Source organism: Brachyistius frenatus, unplaced genomic scaffold, assembly GCF_029030835.1.
Source record: "Brachyistius frenatus isolate BFR_SWC_R1_liver_20210118 unplaced genomic scaffold, ASM2903083v1 Contig_69, whole genome shotgun sequence".
NCBI lineage: Eukaryota > Metazoa > Chordata > Actinopteri > Embiotocidae > Brachyistius > Brachyistius frenatus.
The window spans coordinates 552,287-574,459 of record NW_027210668.1 but is presented as its reverse complement, the minus strand read 5'-3'; the positions used below and the strand labels follow the sequence as shown (position 1 = coordinate 574,459).

General features: G+C 42.9%; 1 protein-coding gene across 4 annotated transcripts; it reads right to left on the bottom strand.

The window, feature by feature from the left end:
* Nucleotides 1-875: 875 nt before the first annotated feature.
* Nucleotides 876-17,796, bottom strand: sap30bp (SAP30 binding protein). 4 transcript variants are annotated; one of them, XM_069707448.1, is made up of 10 exons: nucleotides 17,684-17,796; nucleotides 17,062-17,174; nucleotides 15,033-15,077; nucleotides 11,256-11,295; nucleotides 6,657-6,745; nucleotides 4,041-4,132; nucleotides 3,642-3,754; nucleotides 3,505-3,563; nucleotides 2,337-2,427; nucleotides 876-1,609 (listed from the first exon to the last, which is right to left on the bottom strand). In XM_069707448.1, the coding sequence occupies exons 1-10, from the start codon at nucleotides 17,775-17,777 to the stop codon at nucleotides 1,428-1,430; spliced, it is 918 nt and encodes a 305-aa protein (XP_069563549.1). In that variant the 5' UTR covers nucleotides 17,778-17,796; the 3' UTR covers nucleotides 876-1,427. The 4 variants fall into 4 exon arrangements, with proteins under 4 accessions (XP_069563549.1, XP_069563550.1, XP_069563551.1 ...); XM_069707449.1 differs by having other exon boundaries at nucleotides 876-1,606; XM_069707450.1 differs by having other exon boundaries at nucleotides 1,470-1,609; nucleotides 3,458-3,563.
* Between the last annotated feature and the right edge of the window lie 4,377 nt (nucleotides 17,797-22,173).

The window sequence follows — 22,173 nt, the reverse complement described above, 5'->3', positions numbered from 1 at the left end:
CATCAATGACTCAGGTCTGAGGCACAATCTGCGTTAACCCTGGAGGGTCCCAGAGTCCCACAAAGACTCTCACGGAGGATTTGGATCATGGTTGGGGTTTTTTTTTTTGCCATCTTTTCCTACTTCTAAATTGTAAAAGTTAAAAAATGGTGAAATTATTGTGTTTAGAAAATATTCATTCATGTCAGGGCTTAATCAGATTTTTCTGTGTTCCAAATAGCAAAATAAAAAAAAAAAAAAAAAGTTAATAGCGAACTGGATGCTAATACATTAGTCAGTTTTATCGCTGGCTGTCATGTATCTACTTTTTTTTTAGGAAATTAATAAAACAGAAAATTCAGTTTTAGATTAAGACACAATTGAAACACGAGGAATTCTCCTTTGCATAGTTTTGATGTTGACTCAGGCAAGTTCAAATACAACGCCCAACTTAATTATGCCGCAGTGCGAAAGGTTACGAAAAAATATGTGCAGCTTGTAACGGTAAATAAACGCGAGGCCTCCGACTTTATTAATATTTTTTCCTGATCTTGAAGGCACCTGAACTTTAACCCCGCGCCTCGCCTCAAACGCACCGACCTCTGGATGCAGTTTGACAGGACTCAGATGTGCAGTCTGAACACGCAGCGCTCCCCGACAGAGAAGACAGAAAGTGTGAATGAGCTCGTGGGCGTCGATTCTTCGAGCCCAGAGCTCGATCGCCGTTAAACGTGGAGCGTCCTTTCATTTCCTCGGCGACACACCGAGATGTGCAGCTTCGTGAAAACGGACATTTGTGCAGCCACAGAAACGGTTTCCTCATCTGGATGCCAGCTTACAGTGTGACGTGGTTTCAAAATAATATATAAAAAACAAATAAAAAAAAGTGAAAAGGCAACATCTGATCCATTTATTCACCTCATCATCAATTTATATGTACAAAAGAAGGAAGAAAGGATCTTACCTCAGCCGTTCACTACGCCACTAAAGACTGCTGGAAAATGTACAAACATGTCGAGCTAGTACACATAACCGCTACAGGAGGCGTGATGATACTGCACCAGAGTATAAAAATAAAAAGTTCTTCCAGGTCCGTGTGGGAGCTTTTTCTTTGTTCAACCATCATCTTCAACTGTTTAAAACTAACAGCTGTTGCCAATGTATAAAAAAATAAAATAAAAGAAAGACAGACAAATGTGTGATCTGCATGCGTCAGATTTACAGCGGAGGCGACGAGCACTTCCACCAAACTGTCGGTTTGGCTTTACGATGCAGTCGTGCAGGTACAATCCCCGAGAGAAGGCAGTCCAGTCTTTAGATGAGTCCTGGTTTTAAATATGAACACTGAGCGTCCATCAGTTCGTTGCATGATGAGTGCAGGACTTCCGAGTTCGTGTCGTTGTTTCGTTACTCACTCTTACAGACAAACGGGATTCAGCACCTGCCGTTCACTGCTTTGCTTTCTTCAGGATGGTGCCCACCGCCGAGATGACCGTGGTCTTGGTGCCGCTGGCTGTGGTTGTCACGGAGACGACGGCCGGCAGGGTCGCCGAGGTAGTGATGAGGGTGGGCTGGGCCAGTGTCACGGGGATCGCAGAGTCCCACTTGCTTTTCCTCTTCTGCGCGTCTGCTGGTGAGGAAACAGAAGGGGGAGGAGTCAGTGAGGTGAAGGTCAGAGTTCAGAGTTCAGGTCACCGGGAGGTCTGTGGTCAGTGGCAGCAGTGTGGCAAAAACAGAGAGGAAGTAAATAAACGTTTCCATAGTCCTTTTTTTCTCTGATCTAACATCAGCATGGCTGAGCTGTTATGTCGTGATGTCATGAATTTTCAAGCACCAATCAGAGGGGTTGCTGGACCACCATCAACCAAATGTAATTCGTCCTGATTGGACAGATTAGAGGAGCATTTGACTTTTAAACTCTCGATAAGTAAATTAGGTTTTTCTCAATCTTAAACTTTTTTGATTGTCGAGTCACAAATTTATTATTTCATATGATTTTTAATTATTGACTATCATGAGGTCACAGAAAACCAGCGCCGCTTCTTACAAACCGATTAAACCCTCTAAACACTCCTCATAACATTTCTAATCAATATTGTAATTCATTAAAACGACTATAATATATTTCTGCCTATTTTATGGCCTCAGCTCTAATATAGTGTTTGAAAATGTGACTTTAAATTGTTAAATTTGCTAACTCGCTGCATGTGGAGTGTAAACCGATGACATGGATGAGAACTGAAAAAGTCAACAAGTCGAAGTGTTCGGAGTTTGTCGAGCCGTCGCTGCTTCATTTAATGTGAAATCTGGGATGTTAAACGTATCCTGTGTTGAAGTGTTGAAGCCTGGTGGTGTACCTGTGGCGGTGGTGGTGGTGGTGTTGCTGGTGGTGGGGGCTGCCGTGCTGGAGGGGTTGGTGCCCTTCTTGGTCCCCGTGACAAACTCGATCTGAAGAACAGATGAACCTGTGAGAACGCTGGTTTAACGCTGCGTTCAAAAGGAACTCACGAGCTTGCGGTTACAACGTGGACGCTTGGCACTCAAGCGGTTAAGTTGTAAAAACACGGTTGCCAGGCAACGACAACGTGGCTGGCGTCTAGAAGCCACGGGGGTTAATGATTAAGCGAGCGAACAGGCGGGACGACGCCGTGCAGGAAATACAACGGCAGCGAGGGAAAGGTTTTCCTCAGACGGAGGCTGTTATCTAAAGTTATGAAGACGAACTCTACGTGACTGAAATTACAATTTACTCGCTTAATATCAGACGAAGAATGAACTTCCGCTGCCGCCGACATTTCTTTAAACGTCAGCAAACACGTCACAACTCGAGAACTCGTGGCTTATTGAAAATTTGGACTTCCGACGTCGTGAGTAGCGATAAGAGGGCGGCGTTCATTTGGACTGTTGTCGTGTACGCGGTGAATACGACGCTCTGCGCGAGGATCCAGAACATATTTGTAACGCGTCACTCGTTAAAAGTTTTGAAAAACGACATGCGTGTCAACTGCAGCCTGCAAACCACCGGCTGCATTTATCAGCGGAGAATAAGCGAAGAGCTCCTGTCGGAAACGTGTTCGCTCAGGTTCAGTTTAGGACTTCGGTGCATTGGCAGGAATGCTGCTGATGGCAGCGTGCGTCCCCCCGTTTTCTAACTACATGTGCACGTTGCCACGGAGACAGACATCACTCACCTCTTCAGTCCCACCGAGCAAACTGACAACGCTCTTTTAATAGTGAAAGCAAAACCAGCCAGAAAAGACAGATTCATGGAAAACACGAAGGGGGCTGCGTTGGGAAGGAAGGGGGGGCAGGAGTGGGGGAGGGGAGGGGGAGGGAAGGGGGGCACAAGGGGGAGGGGAGAGGGGCAGGAGGTGGGCCTGCACTGCTGTTACAAGAACTCAACTTGGCAATGTACATTGATTTCCGAACGTGAGGCAGGTGGTGAAGCAGAAATAAAGAGCCGCTGGTGGAGACTTGCCCCTGACAGCAGGCTGATCCACGTCTCTTTGTTCCTGCGAGTCTCACCTTGGTCCGCTCCTTCTTGGCTTTCTCCAGCTTGTCCATCTCCACTTTCTGGGCTTTGGCTGCAACAGTGAAACACAGTTAGCGAGTGTCGCGCTGCGATCGCAAAGAACGCGTGAAGAGGAAGTAAATGGTCTCACCGAGAGCCTCGTAGTACGAGTCTTCTGACCAGCCGTGAGGATTGAACATGTCCTTTGGGTAGTTGGTTCCCAGTTCGTCTATACTGCAGAACTGAATGAGCTTCTCATAAATACTGAAAGAAAAAACAGAGAAAAACTGGATGAGAGACTCGGATACTTGTGTGGATAATCTGGATTTATGAGCAGAGAATATTTATGTGCTTGTTTAGTGTTTCTACCCCAAAGTGTATCTACAATCCTGTGTAAATGACAGGCTGTGTGTGTGTGTGTGTGTGTGTGTCTGTGTGTGTGTGTGTGTGTGTGTGTGTGTGTGTGTGTGTGTGTGTGTGTGTGTGTGTCTGTGTGTGTCTGTGTGTGTCTGTGTGTGTCTGTGTGTGTGTCTGGTTTTGAGCTGCACACCTTGGGTTTCTAAATTCCTTCTTTTTCTGGATGTGGTTGTTTGTGTCAAAATCTCCATGGAGCTTCCTCTCGTACAGCTTGTGGATCTTCTCCTGTTACAAAACCAACAGATCAATGAGACAGGAGGTCAACCGTGGCGGTAAAGAGACCGACACCTCGGCCCTCGACTCCTCCACACTAAACATTTGGCAGGATACAATGTCAAAGTTATCAAAACAAACAAAAACTATATATATATATATATATATATAGAAATAAACTATTTCTATATATATGATGAGCTCTGGCCAGGTGAGGGTTAGTGTGAATGGAGCTATTGTATATGAAGTTTCTGATTCCTCTGAAATATTTGACAACCAGGTTCCACTGAGCCGCAGGGAGCTGGCAGAAGTATCCAGAGCATCCTCCGTGATATGAGTTAGAAACAGTTTGGGTGTTAACGAGGCAGGGAGGGTTCGGAAAAAGAGCCGCGTCATGAGAAATGTGAGATTCTGACCCTTTTATAAACTTGACCTGCATTAGGGAATAAAAGTCAAGATGTCCCTGCTGCTGTCAATTTGACCGGGCAAAAGAAAAGGACCATGAACAGCAGACTTTGTTGACCCGGTCTGCATCCACTCCTCCTCTTGCACTTATATTGTGTCTTTTTTACTTCAGTGGGAACAAAACACTTTCAAATTTCAACCTCGTTCCCCTACGGACACACACCACTGACGAGGCCGCAATCAGGACCGATTTTGGCTTCGATGTCCTTCTTCAGGACACTTCAGCATGTGAGCAGGCGGTGACCGAAGTAGACATCCACCTCTACCAGCTGTTTAACTGCTGCATCAAACTACTTCCTGACTTTAGAAAAAAAAAAAAAAAAAAAAAAAGGATCTTGTCGATAGAAGACAGGCAGTTTTCTTTCCTTTTGGATAAAAACAAATGTCCGTTTACTTGGACCGTCAGTCTTCAACACACATCTGAGGTTCAACCTGAGCTGTGTGTGCTGGCAGATAATGGATCCCAAGGTCACGGCCTGATTTTAAAAGGCGCTTGGAAACGGCTCACAAAATGGAAACGTTCCAGCTGTGGTGAGAGGACGGGAACAAAAAGCCAAAAGTATTGCAACAACATAACATCCGCGAAATCCAATTAAACCCCATTCGGGGAGTAGAAGCGTCCTGGGTGACCCGAGGGCCGGGATATCCAGGCTGCTCTGGGGACGGTGAATCATTGGTTGCTCATCTGAAAGGTGGAGGAGTGTCTGACCGCAGGGGAATACTGCTGAGCTGTTCACTTACTAAGTCAGCTGTGTGTCCCGACCTGCCTCAACTACACACCAGACCGAGCTTACAGCGAGTTGGACGCGCAGCGGTGAAGAGAGCGGCGGTGGTGATGCAGCGCTGGATGAAGGTGCTGCTGTAATTACCGGGGCGAGTCCCTCATGTAGCCACCAGAGTTTATCTCTAACCCCAGAGGGAACGAGGGAAACTGCTAAATTATTCACTCGGCGTCGAGAACAGGTTATTCTGAGTGCACCAACATTTGAGATGACGTGTGTGTGTGTGTGTGTGTGTGTGTGTGTGTGTGTGTGTGTGTGTGTGTGTGTGTGTGTGTGTGTGTGTGTGTGTGGATGAGGCAGCCGTCAGTCCTTCACATTTTATTCAAGTCTTTTCATCCCAAATCTGTACTTGTGCCAAAAAGAGCGAGTGCAGACAGCGTGTCTGCTTACGAAAGCAACATCTTCCTTCAGAAGCCAACGCAACGTTTTTGTTGTTCAGCTGGATGAAACTACAACCTGGAAAGTGTTTATCAAACACATCATCAAGCCAACAGAAGGCGTTTTGGTTGGAGACTAAACGGGGTCGAGGGGCTTTTTTTCCCAGTTTGCAGATATGAACCCTGAAACGACGCAAACGGAGCGACTTCCTATATTTCTCTTCGTTGAATCGAAGTCACGCCGTGTTTCCTCCGATGTGTAAATGCTCAATGAAGCCTGGACTTTGTTGTCGGCCCATTTCTCAGTATTGCGCGTCTCCTTTGGAAACTTTCCTGTGCGGTTTTAATCACAGTGGAATCGGACCGGTCGGCACCGTGCTAGCTTCGCCGGTAGCTGTAGTCTACCAGGCTTACTGCTTACGCAGCGTTTTAAACAGGGCGGTTGTCTGTGCTCCTGTGTTCGACCGACCACCGTACACTCACGGCACCACAGCTCCTATTGTGACGGGGAAAGTATCTACCGAGGAGGAGGAGCTTAAAAAAATAAATGTTAAAAAAAAAAGTACCACAAATGGAGTTATAGGAACTTAAAAGGTTCAAGTTTTCCACTTTTTGGAGACAAAAAAAAAAAAAAAAAAAAAGGGGAACTCCCTCTCACTGTTCTTTAAACTGTGAAACAGTTCCTGCGGTTCGAAAACGTAGAGACACAAAGCACAGGTCGCCATGACAACGCCATCAAGCTCTCATGACAGCTAAACCCCGGCTACATCCTCACACCCGCTCCTCTGAAGGGATTAGCAGACAAAACTGTGGCATTAGTGGCGATATAAAAGCTGCTCGCACGTGACGACAGCAACAGTATATTGTGTTTAGATGAAGTGCTTCAGGAGACTGTTGGCAGGAGGCGAGTACCTGCAGCTGGATGGAGCAGCGTCCAGGAGGCTCGGGGGGGATCCTGATCTCATCGGGCGACATGTTCCTCACCTTCTCGGAGAACAGCGCTGCCAAGACAGAAAACATCAACGTGAGGTTTTCATGCGTTTCCCTCTCTGCTCCGCCCGCAGGGTGAGGATTAACATACAACATACAAAAAGGCAGCGCAGCGGGGAGAACCGACGCTGACGTGACGGGAGGCTGCATGTGGGGATGCACTGGAGAGCAAACTCAACGCAGTGACAAAGGTCTGTTGTGTGTTCAGCAAACATTGCTGGTGAATTCCTGAGCATCTTGTTCCATCTCTGTCTGCCGGTGGGTTTTATAGGGCCGTGTGGTATGAGGAGTGGCTGCTGTCGGGGCTTGTACGGAGAAGGGAGGCTCCTTCTCCTCCCTTTTGGACTCGTCCCTTGTTTTGCTCTCCTCGTCTCCCTCTTTGCTTTTCTCTGACTGCAAGCCAGAAATTCTTCAGAGTCGCTCTGTAACCACCCGACTGAAAGTCTCTACAGCCACTCAGCGCTGTCAGGCATATTGATTGTGTGTGTGTGTGTGTGTGTGTGTGTGTGTGTGTGTGTGTGTGTGTGTGTGTGTGTGTGTGTGTGTGTGTGTGTGTGTGTGTGTGTGTGTGTGTGTGTGTGTGTGTGTGTGTGTGTGTGTGTGTGTGTGTGTGTGTGTGTGTACTGCAGGAGCTCGCGTCTGCTGATGCTGTGAAGAACGTCGACATGTAAAAGCTTGACTGAACACAGGAAGATCATTTTTCTGAAGTGCTGACTCGGTCTTATGGAAGACTTCATCTTCCAAAACATTCGAGGAAAATTCCACCTGCAAATTTCTCCGAAAGAAACACTTCAGTTACATCAAATACTTTCACCTGAAGTTACCAATTTCACTATTTCTGCCAAAATCTCAGATCCCTAAATGTGAATTTACAGGTGAGAAACTGAGCTTTATCATCTTCAACAAAGAGTTCGAGCCATTTATTCACTGGGTGTAACTCTCTAAAGCAAAAAGCAATTAAAACTGTATCAGTTTGAACTAGTTTGAAGACTTTTGTATAAATATACTTTAGATGGTTTAATATTTTTGTATGTATATATCCTTCCTCGCGTTACAATGTATTACTTATTTTAGGATCATTTCTGTTGTATTTGTTCTTCTTGCAATTGTTTTCAATAAAGCATCTTCAAATAAAGTGGACAGTTTTTAATGAGGGAACAGGAGCACATGCCCATTAAAAAAAATACAATAAGTCAGACACAAATTACTTTTACAAGTCTATTTTTCAGTGTCTTAAAACATGTCTTGCTCGTGGTCGTTTAGTTTACATGAACACATGAGCAACTTGAACTAGGATCTTCTCTGTGTGGCTTATTTATTAAACAAAGCATTGAAAAACTACTTCGTCAGTGTTTCTTGGACACTGAGAAAATGACTCCCCGTTTACTATAATTTGTACTATTTCATTAGTGTGTAAATATTTCAACTATATGAAGCCCTAAAAACAGCGTGTGCACGACTTTCTGCCAGCACGGTTTGATGAATTGGACCAATACTCAACAGTAATCACATAAATGTGTCTAAAAACAAAAAACTGTGAAGAGTTCAAGGCTGTTCCCAAATGTGTGATAATGTTGACTGATCTTTGCTGACTGGTTCTGATTTAAATCCAACTTTGGCCAAATTTAGGCCAAAAAAAAAACTGGAGAAAAGTAACATTGAAAACCATCTTGTTTTGCTGTCAGGGCTGAAACACTGTGACACTTTGGCCCAGAGCAGATTCAGTAGCAGAATCATACGTGTCTGTTTACACATAAATCTTCCACAGTGGAGCAACAGCAGCACGAGGAGCTCGTGCCAGAAATGAACTGCGAAATGTTTGTTTGCCGTCGCACACTGACACACTCCTTCCGGCCGTCCCTCCCGTCGCTGGCTTTTCTGCTTTTCTTGGTCCGTTGATCATTTGAGACCACAGACTCACGTGTGGGATCCTGACTCGCCACACTGACCTCCCCTAAAGTAAGGAAAGTTCAGAGGAGGAGCAGCACCTCCCTCATAGCTGATATGGTCCTGGTTAACCTCCCCCCCACCGGGGCTAAGGAGGGGCAGGGCGTTGCCTTCGTTGGCTCGACACAGAAGTCATACCGAGCAAGCATGTGTGCAGGTTCATGCATATTTTTGACGGAGAAAAAACCCCCAAAAAAACAGTTATACAGATACATGAATATTAAAGGTTCATGTAACTCGTCTGTAATCCCTACGTTAGAAAAACACTGAAAATACTGTCGCCTCCAACGATAGAAAAACCTGACAAGGCAAGTCCGATGACTCACAGGTATTAGGTGGAGGCTCGGTATTTTGTTAAACTCTCTCACACACACACACACACACACACACACACACACACACACACACACACACACACACACACACACACACACACACACACACACACACACACACACACACACACACACACAAGGGTTTATTTAGCCTTGCTGAAACCTGCTAATCCGCTCAAGACAACCAGAGATTTACTTGATCATTTTGTAGCCTTGTTGGGCAAACTCTGATATAAACACCTAAATAAAGTGTCTCAGTAACGGTGGAAGTGTAAATAAATCACAGCCTGGTAATAAGCTGTTTGTGATTCAGCTAAGCAGGAGAGGAATATTCTCATGAAACACAGCCAGGAAGAGAGAAACAAACAGACAGAGAAGAGAGAAACAAACAGACAGAGAAGAGATGATATTCTGTTTAAAACTTCCATCTGTCGTCCCCAAAACAACAGACAGAAAGTCCCAATCTGTGCCCCGAGGGTCTTCAGGGACAGACGGACAATGTGCGTCCCTTCAGAGAGCAGACAAAGAGCTGTCTTCAGCCTGCTGACGGACGGCTGTTTGCCAGACGCACTGACATTTACTGACAGACGAGACGGAGGAATGTCAAGGGTCCGGGCGATGACTCACGCTCTCACACCACAGCACACTGGTGGCCATGGTGGCTGCACGGAAAACTAAAAATGGCTCGAATGCATTTCCTTTCCTCTGTGACTGCTTTTTATAGCTGCAGCCAACCAGAAGGGGGGAAGTGGAGATGACGGAGGGCAGAAGCGACCACGTTTAATCAGCTACGAGTGTCTCTCTCATGGAGCATGCTGGGATTTAATTTAGAGAGTGAGGCGTGTTGGTAAAACTACGCCTTGAGAACACAAAGGCACCATCATTTTCATCCCACTTAAAAGGTCCCATGTTTGATAATTTGATGTTTATATTTTCAGTCTTGATATCCACAAGAACATCTTAAAATAGTTTCACATCTCCTTTCTAAAGCTTCTCTCAGGAGCTCCACCAACAACAGGTTGTTTCATGTCCGTGTTCGTTAAAATTCATTGAAATGAAGTTCATTGAGTAGAGTGACACTCGCCCAGGTCGACCACAAGGCTTTTTTTCAGTCTTGCAGCTTGCTAACTCTGCGATGGAAAGGCTGCTCGAAGTTTTGTTCCGCATAAAATGTTGGCCAGTGGAATATGAGATGAGCGCGGGTTTGTGACATCACAAACTTCCAGAAGTTCAAACGGTACAGTCGGCGTGTGCATTTAACACCGGACAGTTTGACACTGTCCCAGAATTTATACATCACCTGCATTATAATAAAAAAAAATTAAAAAAAAATGGAAATCTGAATTTATATAACGTCGGGACCTTTAAGAAAAGAAATCTGCTCGACCAATCATCTCCACGAGACTTATAATATTCTATTATAGACAGATCTTCACGTTACCGTGTATCTTCTCTTTTACAGTTAAATAATAAATGGATATTAGTGTTGCTTTTCATAATCCGAACCATCACATGCGTCCAGGAAGAGGCAGAAATAAACAAACAGCAGAAGGGGAACCGATAGTGTTGAGAGTTTATGGTTTGACTGGTTATGACTGGTGTAGAAAACGCCGCTCCCCGTATCACTCACATCCTGTCTGATCTGATGCTCACTTACACACATGCACACCTGTACAGGTCAGCGATTGCTCACTAACCACTGACAGCTCCTGGTGAGACCTTCATACTCCTTCTGCCAGTCGGTGCACAAGGAGGCTTTTATAACTCCACCAGGTCTAGTTAGTGACTCATACGTTTACTACACCAACACCCAACTCGTACAATAAAAAGTCCAATCCCATTCTTACACCGTATCCTACATATTTGTCTTATTATTTACATCAAGAGATAAGTGTTAATGGGTTGTTTTCTTACAGACTTCCATTCCTTGTCTTAATAAAATAAAAGCCGCTGCAACCCCCCGAGAGTTTGATCCATTTGGTCCGATAACATTTGGAAAGTTTGGAAGTGGTGCCTTATTGACTTATATTACAGCCGTGGCCGTGTTTGCTGCAGGTCTGATTGGTTGATGCCTCTCAACATTATACCATCAGATTCAAATACATTTTGAAACTAACATAGCTGCCGGTGGGTTGTCAAGAGAAACTATTAAGTCTGGTGTAAATAAGTAAATAAATAAATAAGTAAGAACACAGGTTCAGCACAAAAGATATAGTGACACACAAACACACGTACTCACCCACAAGCTCATTGGGATCCTTTCTTTCTGCTTCTGGGATCTGCAAAACAAAAAGATGGAGGCGAGGATAAGAGAGAGAAACAGAAACACGTGGGATGTTTAGGTGTTAAAACAGGGGAGTCTAATCATCGAGGCTGGCGGGGGCGATGAACACCACCAGTGGTGGATGTTATCAAACCATGTTCTTAGTTTTTAATGTTAACTATGGAGGATTACGGGTAGGGTGGTGAGATGATTTGTCCAAAAGGTCAGTTCTGGTGAAAGATGTGCAGCTGAAGATAAAAGCTCTTTCCATGTGTACCTGAAAGCGAAAAATCACAGACGCTCACGCAACAGAGTGCACAGAATAGTTTCTAAGACGTAATAGAAACCAGAAGAGTAAATCGAGGCCGTTTCCAGTGAATGCCTCGGCTCAGGAGGAGGAGGAGGAGGAATCTCGCGCAGCCTCTGAAATATGCCTCCTGTTGTGCCAGCTTTGTGGGCATAACACAGGTTCAGCACAAAAGAACAGAGCTGTTATTCACAGGAATCACGTCGTCACCTAGCAACTGCTCGGGCACATCAAAGGATTGTCCTGAACTTGGCCAAATCACGAGGGGGAGGCGGGAGGACGGAGAGACACGGCAGTACAGCAGAGCTCGCTGGCACAAACCCAAATTAAATACATCTAAACAGTATAAATAGATGGCACCTTCTGTTGGACACAGAGCCAATAAACACTCATCGTTTCATTGATCGCCCAGCTGACATTTTTCTCCCATTTGGCCGCCCTTCAAAGTGAGGTCAGGGGTCACAGTAAGCTTAAAAAAAAAAAAAAAAAAAAAAAGAGGGCTTTTAAGATTTAGTGTCTTTAGGATAGAATAAAGATTTTTTTTTTTTTTTTTAATTCAGCCCTCTGATGAGGTCACACTGTAAACACAACACTTATGATCACAAATCATAATTATGCTTGTCACCAAAACTCTGGCCATGAATATACTAAACATTACAAACAGACATTTTCGTACCTAGTTGTTACTTTTGGACAACGAACAAAACATTTTAAATTAAAACAAAGTGTAATAAATTCTAATTAGGGCTGGCCAATAAATCTATATTATGATATAAAACTAGATATTCACGTCTGACCAATAAATCAGCTGATATCGGCCCATCAGATGTGTCAGTGTATGGACACATTTTTTTTTTTTTTTTTTACAGAACATAATTCTGAAAAAGATGTTTGGGATAAATTAAAAATTGATCTCATTTATGATCTATGTGGTGTTGTTTTTAAAAAAAATATATATACAGTTTATATAAGTTTACTGTTTCAGTGGACAATAAACAGTAAAATATTCTGCCTCCTTTACATTACATCATCAAATTTGATAAACAATTTCTAGGGATCACTGCAAAAAATATATATATGTTTATATACTGTATACATATATAGAGAAATATCAGCCGAAATATTTATATATAATCTTTTTTTACTCTGTAATATTAGTATCAGCATCGAGCCCAAAGATGCAGAATCAGTCGGACTGTAATTCGATTTTAGACAACGTTGTGTGATGTGACAAAAGTGCTGCATTACAGTAAATTGATGTCATTTTCTGAATTTAACAGACTGTTCTGTTATTTGTTTTAATCCAACAAGTCATTATATTCACATTACTCGCACTCAAAAATCGAATTTCATCAATATTTTAGTAAATATTCTGTGAAAGCACGAATCCAACGCAACAAACTATAGAGTGGATCAATACATCTACAACAGAAGACTGACTTCATGATGTGTTAAAACCTCAGATTGCTCAACTTCTGTTCGTGTCTGTGCAAATACATCAAAACTGGGAAAGAGATCTTTGGATGGAACGAGTCTCCTGTCTCCTGTCCCCTGTCCCCTGTGGGACTGAACGAGCTGGCAAAAGTCTGTGAAAACAGCCCTGAAATGCCATCAGGACTTTCTTGAACTTGGAAGCTCTCTAAATTAATTATTGTAAATGTTATGATCCAGTGTTGAGTTTGAACCCCACAAAGGACGAACTGTCGCAATATCTTTTCCAATTTATTGCTTCCATTTAGATCTGAATATTTTTCTACTCGTCTCTTATGAGGCCCCAAACTCTGTGACAGTTTACAACTAAAATCACTGGACTTCCTCCTTTTACAATTTCTAACACAAAGCCTAGATCTTAAAGAGAGTTGAGGCCTGGTGCTTCTAAGACCTCTTCTCCAGCAGGGACCTTAAATGTGGGATTGGACACTAATCCATCCAATAAGATATCAGTCTGGAGCTAGATAATAAAATAAAAAATAAAAAAATCAATATCACCAAAGTAATTGGAGCATTACTGCTGCAGATGTTTCCGTCGGGACTTAAATGACTAAGAAACAGAAAATCCATCCATTCTCACCATTTGGAGACAGAAACTCTGACATCTACTCATCTTACAGGGAAACGTCTCGACAACACATCCAGAGAAACCAACTGTAACGACACAACAAACCTCACAGCGGTTTGCTGGTTTAAGGAAGAGAACTCCTCATCCACGAATGTGGAAACTGAGAGTATATAAGCCAATCCGAACGTTACCCAACACTCTGTGAGAAAACACAATCACACATCCCAGCAACAGCCCAAAGGAAATTGGGGATTCGGCTTTTGTCAGTTCTGCTCCAAAGCTGTGGAACAAACTAGCTGTTAGATATCAGGGAAGCTGCTCATAAATACTTTTAAAACAAAGCTCAAAACAAATCTCTTTACTTCAGCCTTTAACTCGCTACTCCTGAAGCGGTGTGCATATTGCTGTATTTTATATTGGAACTCTGTTGCATTTAATTTGATCTGTTCTTATGCATTTGATTTATTTTCTATATATTTAAATGTACTTTCATATGTGAAATACTGCATGTAATTGACTTGCTGTAAAGCTATTTGATTTCTTGCTGTAAAAATAAAGTTTATTATTATTGTCCTCCACCACGACTCTTACCCAGCGTCACCTGGCAACGAGCTGGAGCAAGAATTCAAAGATTTCCGGAGCATTCAGTCTTCCTGGTGAAATGAGGCCCAAGCAGACATCACACTGAAGCTCTAATCTACAGACACAGAGCTGCAGCAAAACACCAAGCAGCAGCTGCCACTCATAAGACAGACAAGATAACTGCCCAGAAGAAGAGTAATGAAGTGGGAGGACTCTGGACCTGAACCCATACGAGCGTTCCCACCGGTCAAACCTTCGGCGCTGAAGAAAATACTCCTAAAACATAACAACACAATTCAACATTGAATATGATCCTACGAAGCAAACAGAAGTGTTTCCATGACATTCCTGGAAACGTTTCTCTTCCTCGGTAATAACGCTCCACATGTCGACACAAGCGTTGTGGGGAAATCGCATCATGACGCAGTCTTGATCACATTTCAAGATCTTTATGTTGCTGTCGCTCTGATCTCCCCTTCATGACATGAAGCACCCTGAACATACAAACATCCCAAAACGACAGCTTATCAGGTGACTGTCAATCAAAGACCTCAGACGCCATCTCAGACAAACCTAAAGTATTGTTTGTGCTTGTTAAGAGTTGTGAGTCTCACACACACGCACACGCACACACAAGGTGGGGTCAGTACGTGTGACGGTCTGAGCGCTGTTGATGAACCCACAGCGCCCTCTAGTGATCGTGCTACACAGCACATGGTGACAGAAATTTCTTTGCTTTTGGTTAGTTGACAAAAACATGACAAATGAATCGGGCTTCATCGTTTTCTGTATCCAGTTCAAATACCTCGACATCCTCTGCGTCCCTCCCCTCGTCAGATTCCTCCATCTCCTGTGAAAACAGAAACGCAGAAGGTTAACAAGTCTATCGGGCTCCACAGGAGAGGAGACCGAGGACGGAGAACCGAGCAGCAGCCAGCAAAGGACCGTAAAACTATCGAAACCTCGTCTGCTAGTTCTTGAAAAATGATAATTTAGGTCCAAGATTGAGATTTGGTTCGCCAGCATTTGAACCTGAGCAGGAACGTGGTACATTTAATGAACACTTCAAGGAGACACAAATATGATAATAAATGTGAATTCAAAAGGCTTTTCTGGGTGTGATAGCAGCTTGTGCAGAGAGAAGATAACATAACACATAACAATACTCCTCTCTGGGCTCGTGTTGTTTCTCTGGATCAGCTCTCAGTCAAACAACAGTTTTTATAGTTATTATTCATCTAAAGTCTTCGACACGGAGTCACGAGAGAAAAAACCGTCAGCGGTCCGACTTACAGAGAGACAAGGAATAAAACTTCCTCTGGAGGACGGATCAATTGTGAGGTTGTTGACAGAGTCAGAGACGCTACCATTCAACTCTATGGTTATTTTCAGGTTATAGTTTATGTTGATGTACTGAAGTGCACAAAAAACAAACATCTCTTACTGTGTTTCATTGCTGTTTTACTAAATGATGCACTGAAACAGACCTGCAAAGGAATAAAAGGACTTCAGGGGAGTTGCTGTCTACAGCGTATCCCTTCATTAAAAGAGCCGTCAATCAATTTTAATTTGACAGGACATTGTATTGGGTATAAGGCTGTGACTAACAATTATTTCCAGTCTATTCTGATGTGTCAGCAGTCATGATACAAATACCACGAAAGGTTCATGACAACTATTATCAAAAATAATAAATAAACAAATATATTTTAAATTAAACCGTTTCATTTTATGAAACTGAAAATGCAAACAGACACAACGAAGAGCCAAAGATGGAAATATAACATCTGTTAGTTTTATCCGTCTGTTTTCATCCCGATTAATGGAAAGTATTCTAAATATGTTATTAATGTCAAGTTTACAACCAAAACTTTCTCACCTTGAATTTTTAAATTCATACAGACTTTTGATCGTCGATAACTTTTCCCTCATCATCCGACTCAAACACTAAAAAAAAAACCACACACACACACAAGTCTCGGTGAGTTTTTCCCTGCAAGTCACAGCAACTCCAGCTGCCATTTGTGACTCCCTAACTCACTAACTTCTCAAAAAAATAGTAAAAAAAAGAAAAAGAAATCACAGATGTTGAAAATTAAAACAATAACTACAACACGAGTTAGGTTTTGGATCAAACATCCTACTTTTAATATCTGCAATTGTGGTTTTACTACAATAGACGTCTGAACGTTTCAGTGATTTGGTGCAAATTTGAAGTTAAACTGAGCGGTTGTGATATGATATTGTGTGTTTTTAGACTTCCAGCGCTGTTTCTTCAAAATAAAACGCTCTCTGTTTAAAGTCTGTCTGATAACAAGTCTCCTGTTAAACCACTGGATGCTTCCCAGACAATCTCCAGCTGTTTTATGGAGGGAGAAATCCCTTTTATTTATTTACATGTTCTAGTAGCATTTAATTTGTATTTCTATGACTGTTGACTTGTATTACTATGATCAGATTTAAGAGTTACTGAGGCCTTTACTGCAGTCGAGCTTTTATTTAGAGGTGAAACAGGAATCAGAATACTTTTACTGAATGGATGAACACTGGATTAATAACTGCGATGATATGATAACGTATCGAGATGTCAACAATCACCGGTTTGTAAACTACAACACATCCCTGCTCAAACACAAGATCACGTATCTACAACTGCCTTCAAAATCAAAAACAAACTGGTTGATTTTCTTCGACTTTGCGGTTTATGTGTTAACGCTTGAATATGACGCAGCTGCTGTCACAGCCGACACATCAGCACGTTTAAAACACCCAAACAAACACGAGAGGAATCACGTTTTAAAAGACGGAAGTGACTCGAGAGATGAAATACGGACCGAGTTGCTCTCTCTGCTGTCTTCATCTGCAGACACTTTGTCCCCGATGTCCTCGGTTCGGTTCAGGTCGTCGTCACCGTAGCTGTACACCAGGCCTCCGGCACGAGGCCCCGCTGGTGGACACCGAGACAGAGAGAGAGGTCAGAGGTCAGAGGTCAGAGAAGTGGCCCTGGGGGTCACCGTCGGCTCCGATCAAACAAACAGCAGCTTTGACGTGTTTCAGTAGAAGTTGAAGTGTTTCACAACTTATCATTATTATTATTATTATATTATAATTATTATATTATACTTATCATTCACGTTTCACCGGTGCGTGAAACCGGAAGTCAACAAGTTCATCTGGGAACTTTTTTTTTTTTTTTAAACCAGAAACTCGTTGACAAAATATTCACGGTTTCTAATCACGTTGCAGTAAATATAAACAACGACCGTCTGTGTTCAAAACAACAACAACAACAACAACAGTCCCCTCCGACGTGTTGTTTTTACCAACAATGACTGTAAACTACGTGAGCTAGGTTAGCTACCAGCTAACGTTAGCTGCCACATGAGGCTCGTCCAGCGACAGACTTGATTTCTAGACCATGAACGAACCACAGCATCTAACGTCGTGATCACTTACTTGTCTCTTCTGGTTCGGGGTCAGAGTCTGGCTCTGAATCGTCTCCATAGTCCGCTAAAGAGGAGAGCAGCGCACTCTTTTTACCGCTCGCCATTACTGTGCGCGTCGCTTAAATGCCTGGTCGCGGAATTATAACGTCACTAAAACGGTACTGCGCAGTACGCGGGGACCGTGCAGCGCTGGGAAATGTAGTTTAAAAAAACAAACTACATTTCATGAGGGGCGCTGAAGCTCGCGGAACTATTGAGGTCAGCACGTCGTTGTTTTCCGTGCAGCATTATACATAAATGAGCATCGTTTAAATCTATATGTGTTTTATATTTGAGACCAGACGCCGGCTGGGATCAATGCTCAGGGTTTGTTGTGGCTGTGCAGCAGAAAACACGACAGTTATGCACGTAAAAAGTTTGGAAAAGTCCTCCCGCAGAAAAAGAAACGTGTCGCACGAGAAGGTCTGAGTCTCCTCTACCAAAATCATCACGTGCTCACAACCATTTCTGATGGAAATATACCATATTTACATACTATGGACCATATTTACATGTCCAGCTGTGCAGCTTGCAGCTTTAACATACATTCAATCCAACATATATCATGTATTTATATACTGACCACTGCTGCACGTCAGTGTCTGAATACTACACGCAGTTTATGAGACAAAATGATATTTCACTTACTGTGAATAACTTTTAAAGCATGAAGCTCCAAAACGTACTAATAGCTTTTAGGTCTAGGATCGTAAATGCTTGTGGATAAATACAAATTGCAAATCTTACAGAGCAGAAAAATCAAGTTGTTTTGTTGGCTGGGAGAAGTTTTTACACAAACCATACTACTCTGATCCATCGCTACGTCCACCGGATCTGGCTTGCAGGTATATACATTTACACCTCGTCGTATCTTTGTCTTTAATCTCTAATGTATTGTGAACATAAATTTATAAAAATGTTTGAAAGACACATATGATGCACAAGCAGCTTCCTGTTGAGCTGCATTCATTTGATGATTTTCAGGTTAGAAAGACATCTAGAACGGACGCATCCAACCTTTGTCTCAAAAGCAGCGGATGACTGAAGTGAAGCTGACTCACTGAAACACGTCATTCTTCTTTTTCATAAAGTACATTCAGTATCTTATTCTTAGAAAATACCCAACAGATAATCACTGATTTTGTAAACATTTTTGACTGAGTTTTTAAACCAAAGATCTAAAATGAATTTGATTAAAAGATTGTTATACTGATATAATTGTGTGTTATTTTTTTAGCATCTGCCGTTTTGATACATCCCTTGATTGACAATGACACACACCGATAACATTACATTACAACAGGGTGGCTGCCAACTCAGCCAAAATCAAATGATGCTTTGATTAAGGTGATGTGATTCAGTGCAAATACAGAAATGAACAATACTGAAGAAATGTCAAATGTTTTTGGTTTAATTTAAATGTACATTTAAGAAATGGATATCCTAGAAAAGCTGTGACACACTGTGCAGTTGCGAAAGCTCCCAAAAAGTAACATTTCCAACACTTCTGGAAGATTAGCCACATGTGATTTCAACGAGTTGCCTTCACGCGTCTAAATCACTGCATCCTTTGAGCTCCTCTGCTTCTTCTTTGGTTTCTCCATCTGGGGGCTGCAGCAGCATCCGTACAGCAGGGCGAAGAGCGCCAGACACAAAGTTCCCAGCACGAACATTCCCATGACGACGACGCCGCCCAGCGCCCACGGCTCCTGATGCAGACGGTACAGGAACCAGTCCACCCAGTCCTCAGGTGACCCCGTGGGTCTGTGCTGCTCGGGTACACTGTGACGAGCGATGAACCGGTCAGAAGCTCGACCGGAGCCCAGATGTTTAATTAATGACATCACGCTATTGGTGCCATTAGTTTCTAATAATAAGACTTTACAGAGCTGCTACTGACAAAATGTCTGAAAGGTTTTTTACTGTAGTTAAATATATTTTGTTATCTGCAAATTGCACAGTAATCCGCTGATGTTACGACCTTTTGTCAGCCGACACATTCCTGTTGAAAAACTCACCTCTCCATGGCCATGTCCTGCTAAATGATCCTCTCACGGCTCAGTGACTCCAAACAGGCTGTGAATATAGTGTAGTGTGCGAGAACAGATCAGGTCCAGCTGCTGTTCTGATCTACGTACAGCAACTATCTAAAACAGCCCAAACATGGCAGTTTACTATCACTTTGTGCACAGCGGAGGCATTGCTGTAAATCTAAACAGTGGATGGGCTTGTGTCTTATTTTCAAGGTGACGGTGTAATTTGCTTCTGTGTGGGCACGGCAGAGCGAAAGCAACAGCTCCTGGTTAATGTTTAAACTCAACATGTTGACTGCAGGAGGGAGAGGGGAAGTGTGATCATAAGGCGTGCAAACAATAGTGAAATGATTCCCTGATGGGATTCAGATCCAGGCTCAGGTTTGGAGTCTATAAAGAGACACAAGTAGTTGCTTTTTTGAAATAAGATGATTGAACATGTATTTATACAAGTAAACACAACAAAACACATCGGCATACAGCTTCACACAACAGAATACTGTGTGACCTCTGTTTTACAACATAACAAGAATACAGTTGTAGTTTTCCATTGGCACAAAAACAGGTTGTCTTCACTGGGCCAGCAGAGGGCGCTCTGTCTTTTTTTTTTACAAAGGCAGGTTTGCGTTGAAAAGCTTAAAGTCCACAACACATTCACATGTAGGAATGTCTGTTCTCCATGTTGTTTTTTTACATCCCTGATGAATGTCAGCAGCACACAAAACGAGATGGATTTGTAGTATCTGCGTCTCTGTCACGTTCAGGCACCGATCAGCCTTGAAACGCTGCCACACAGAGTTCTTTGTTCTGGTTTGTGGTGAATCTTGATGAGTCGTGTCCCTCTGCTGATTTATATGGATTCCAGTGGCGTGGCTCTCTGGATGCTGATCCCGTCTTTAACCCAATACTGCAAATATCGCAGCAATGAGCCGCCATCCTTCCCTGGATTAAATGCCATTTGATGTCCGCTTGATCCCCCCAAAAGAAATCAATTAGTGTGAAAAGAATGATGTGAAACAGCGACTAAAGGCCTTCTATCATGTGGATGGAGGTTGTGTTTATTGGGGGAGTCTGGTCTCTGTCTCCTCTTCAGATGGTCTGTAGAGGCCGGACTCTGGGGTCGTGGTATTTGGGCCTCCCGGAGTAGTAGCAGTGGACGCAGGTCAGCACGATCATGAAGAGGAACGTGGCTGTGAGGACAAACAGGAGACAGGGGGCAGAACAAAGACGCAGGGTTTTGAATCGTATTTAAAGCTGCGCCAGTTCATAAAAACAACTGGTCAAATGTCTGTATGACATCGGATGCTTGAAGGGAGAAAGCTGCAGACAATTACAACTCTACAGGTTCCACCTGCTCTGTGGAGCATTTTAGCATCTTTTAGCTCATTGTTTTAGTTGTATGGTCTGCAGCTGTAATGTTTTAGTTTGCCCTCACCCATCTCACCTTGTTTCCAGGAACAGCAAGAAGCAGAAGCAAAAAAAGCTCTGATAAAACTACGACACAGCACATCTTCGTACACCGAACGACAGGTGGATGTTAACTACCAGGTGAAAACAGGAGGGCGTTCAGCAGCTAAAAAGACATTGTGTATACTTTACTCATAAGTGTGTGTGTGTGTGTGGTGGTGGTGGTGGTGGTGGTGGGGGGGACTTAATAATAACTGAATAATAATGTTGCTCTGCATCTCTTAGTGTAAACGAGCAAATGTCTGCAAACACTTTTGCCATATGAGCTTTTTAAGGCGACAATATGTCAGTGTTGTGTTTACAGCTTGTTTTGCTGCCCCCATGTGGTCAGAGAGAGAACTGATGCAGGTGTATTTACCAACAAACTCAGGAATACAAACGGTACCAAAGATGTCATCCTGGAAAGTAACTAAATACATTTACTCCAGTACTGTTCAGTCTTGAGGAAATTATACTTGTGTTTTTCCACTTTATATTTTCACTCCACTACATTTATTTGACAGCTTAAGCAACGTCACAGATAAAGATTTGACATAATGGATAAAATAACAAGCTTTTAAATTCATTACATTAGCAAAGATTAAACCTTCCATCTCCAATCATCTGATGTCTTACAAACAGCAATGTGTAATCAAGTCAGACGTCTTGAGTTGTTGTCATCTCCAACAAATAGTGACTTTTCCCTCTAAATGTCTCAAATATTTTATTGTATTAAATGTTCAAATGATCCAACATCTCAGCAAAAATCAAAGATGAGAGAAAAACGTGGAGAGTGCGTTCAATGTGGGTGGAGTTAAACGTGTGGCCCCGCCCACATTCAATGCTGCCCCGAATTGCAAACTGCAGTGAGGGACACCTGGGAAAAAGTCCAAAACTTGAAAACTTATTTGTGGATCAGAACTTTTCTTCAGTAATCATCTGATGAGCCTTCAGATGTGTTTGATAACTTTGTGTTTTAAAT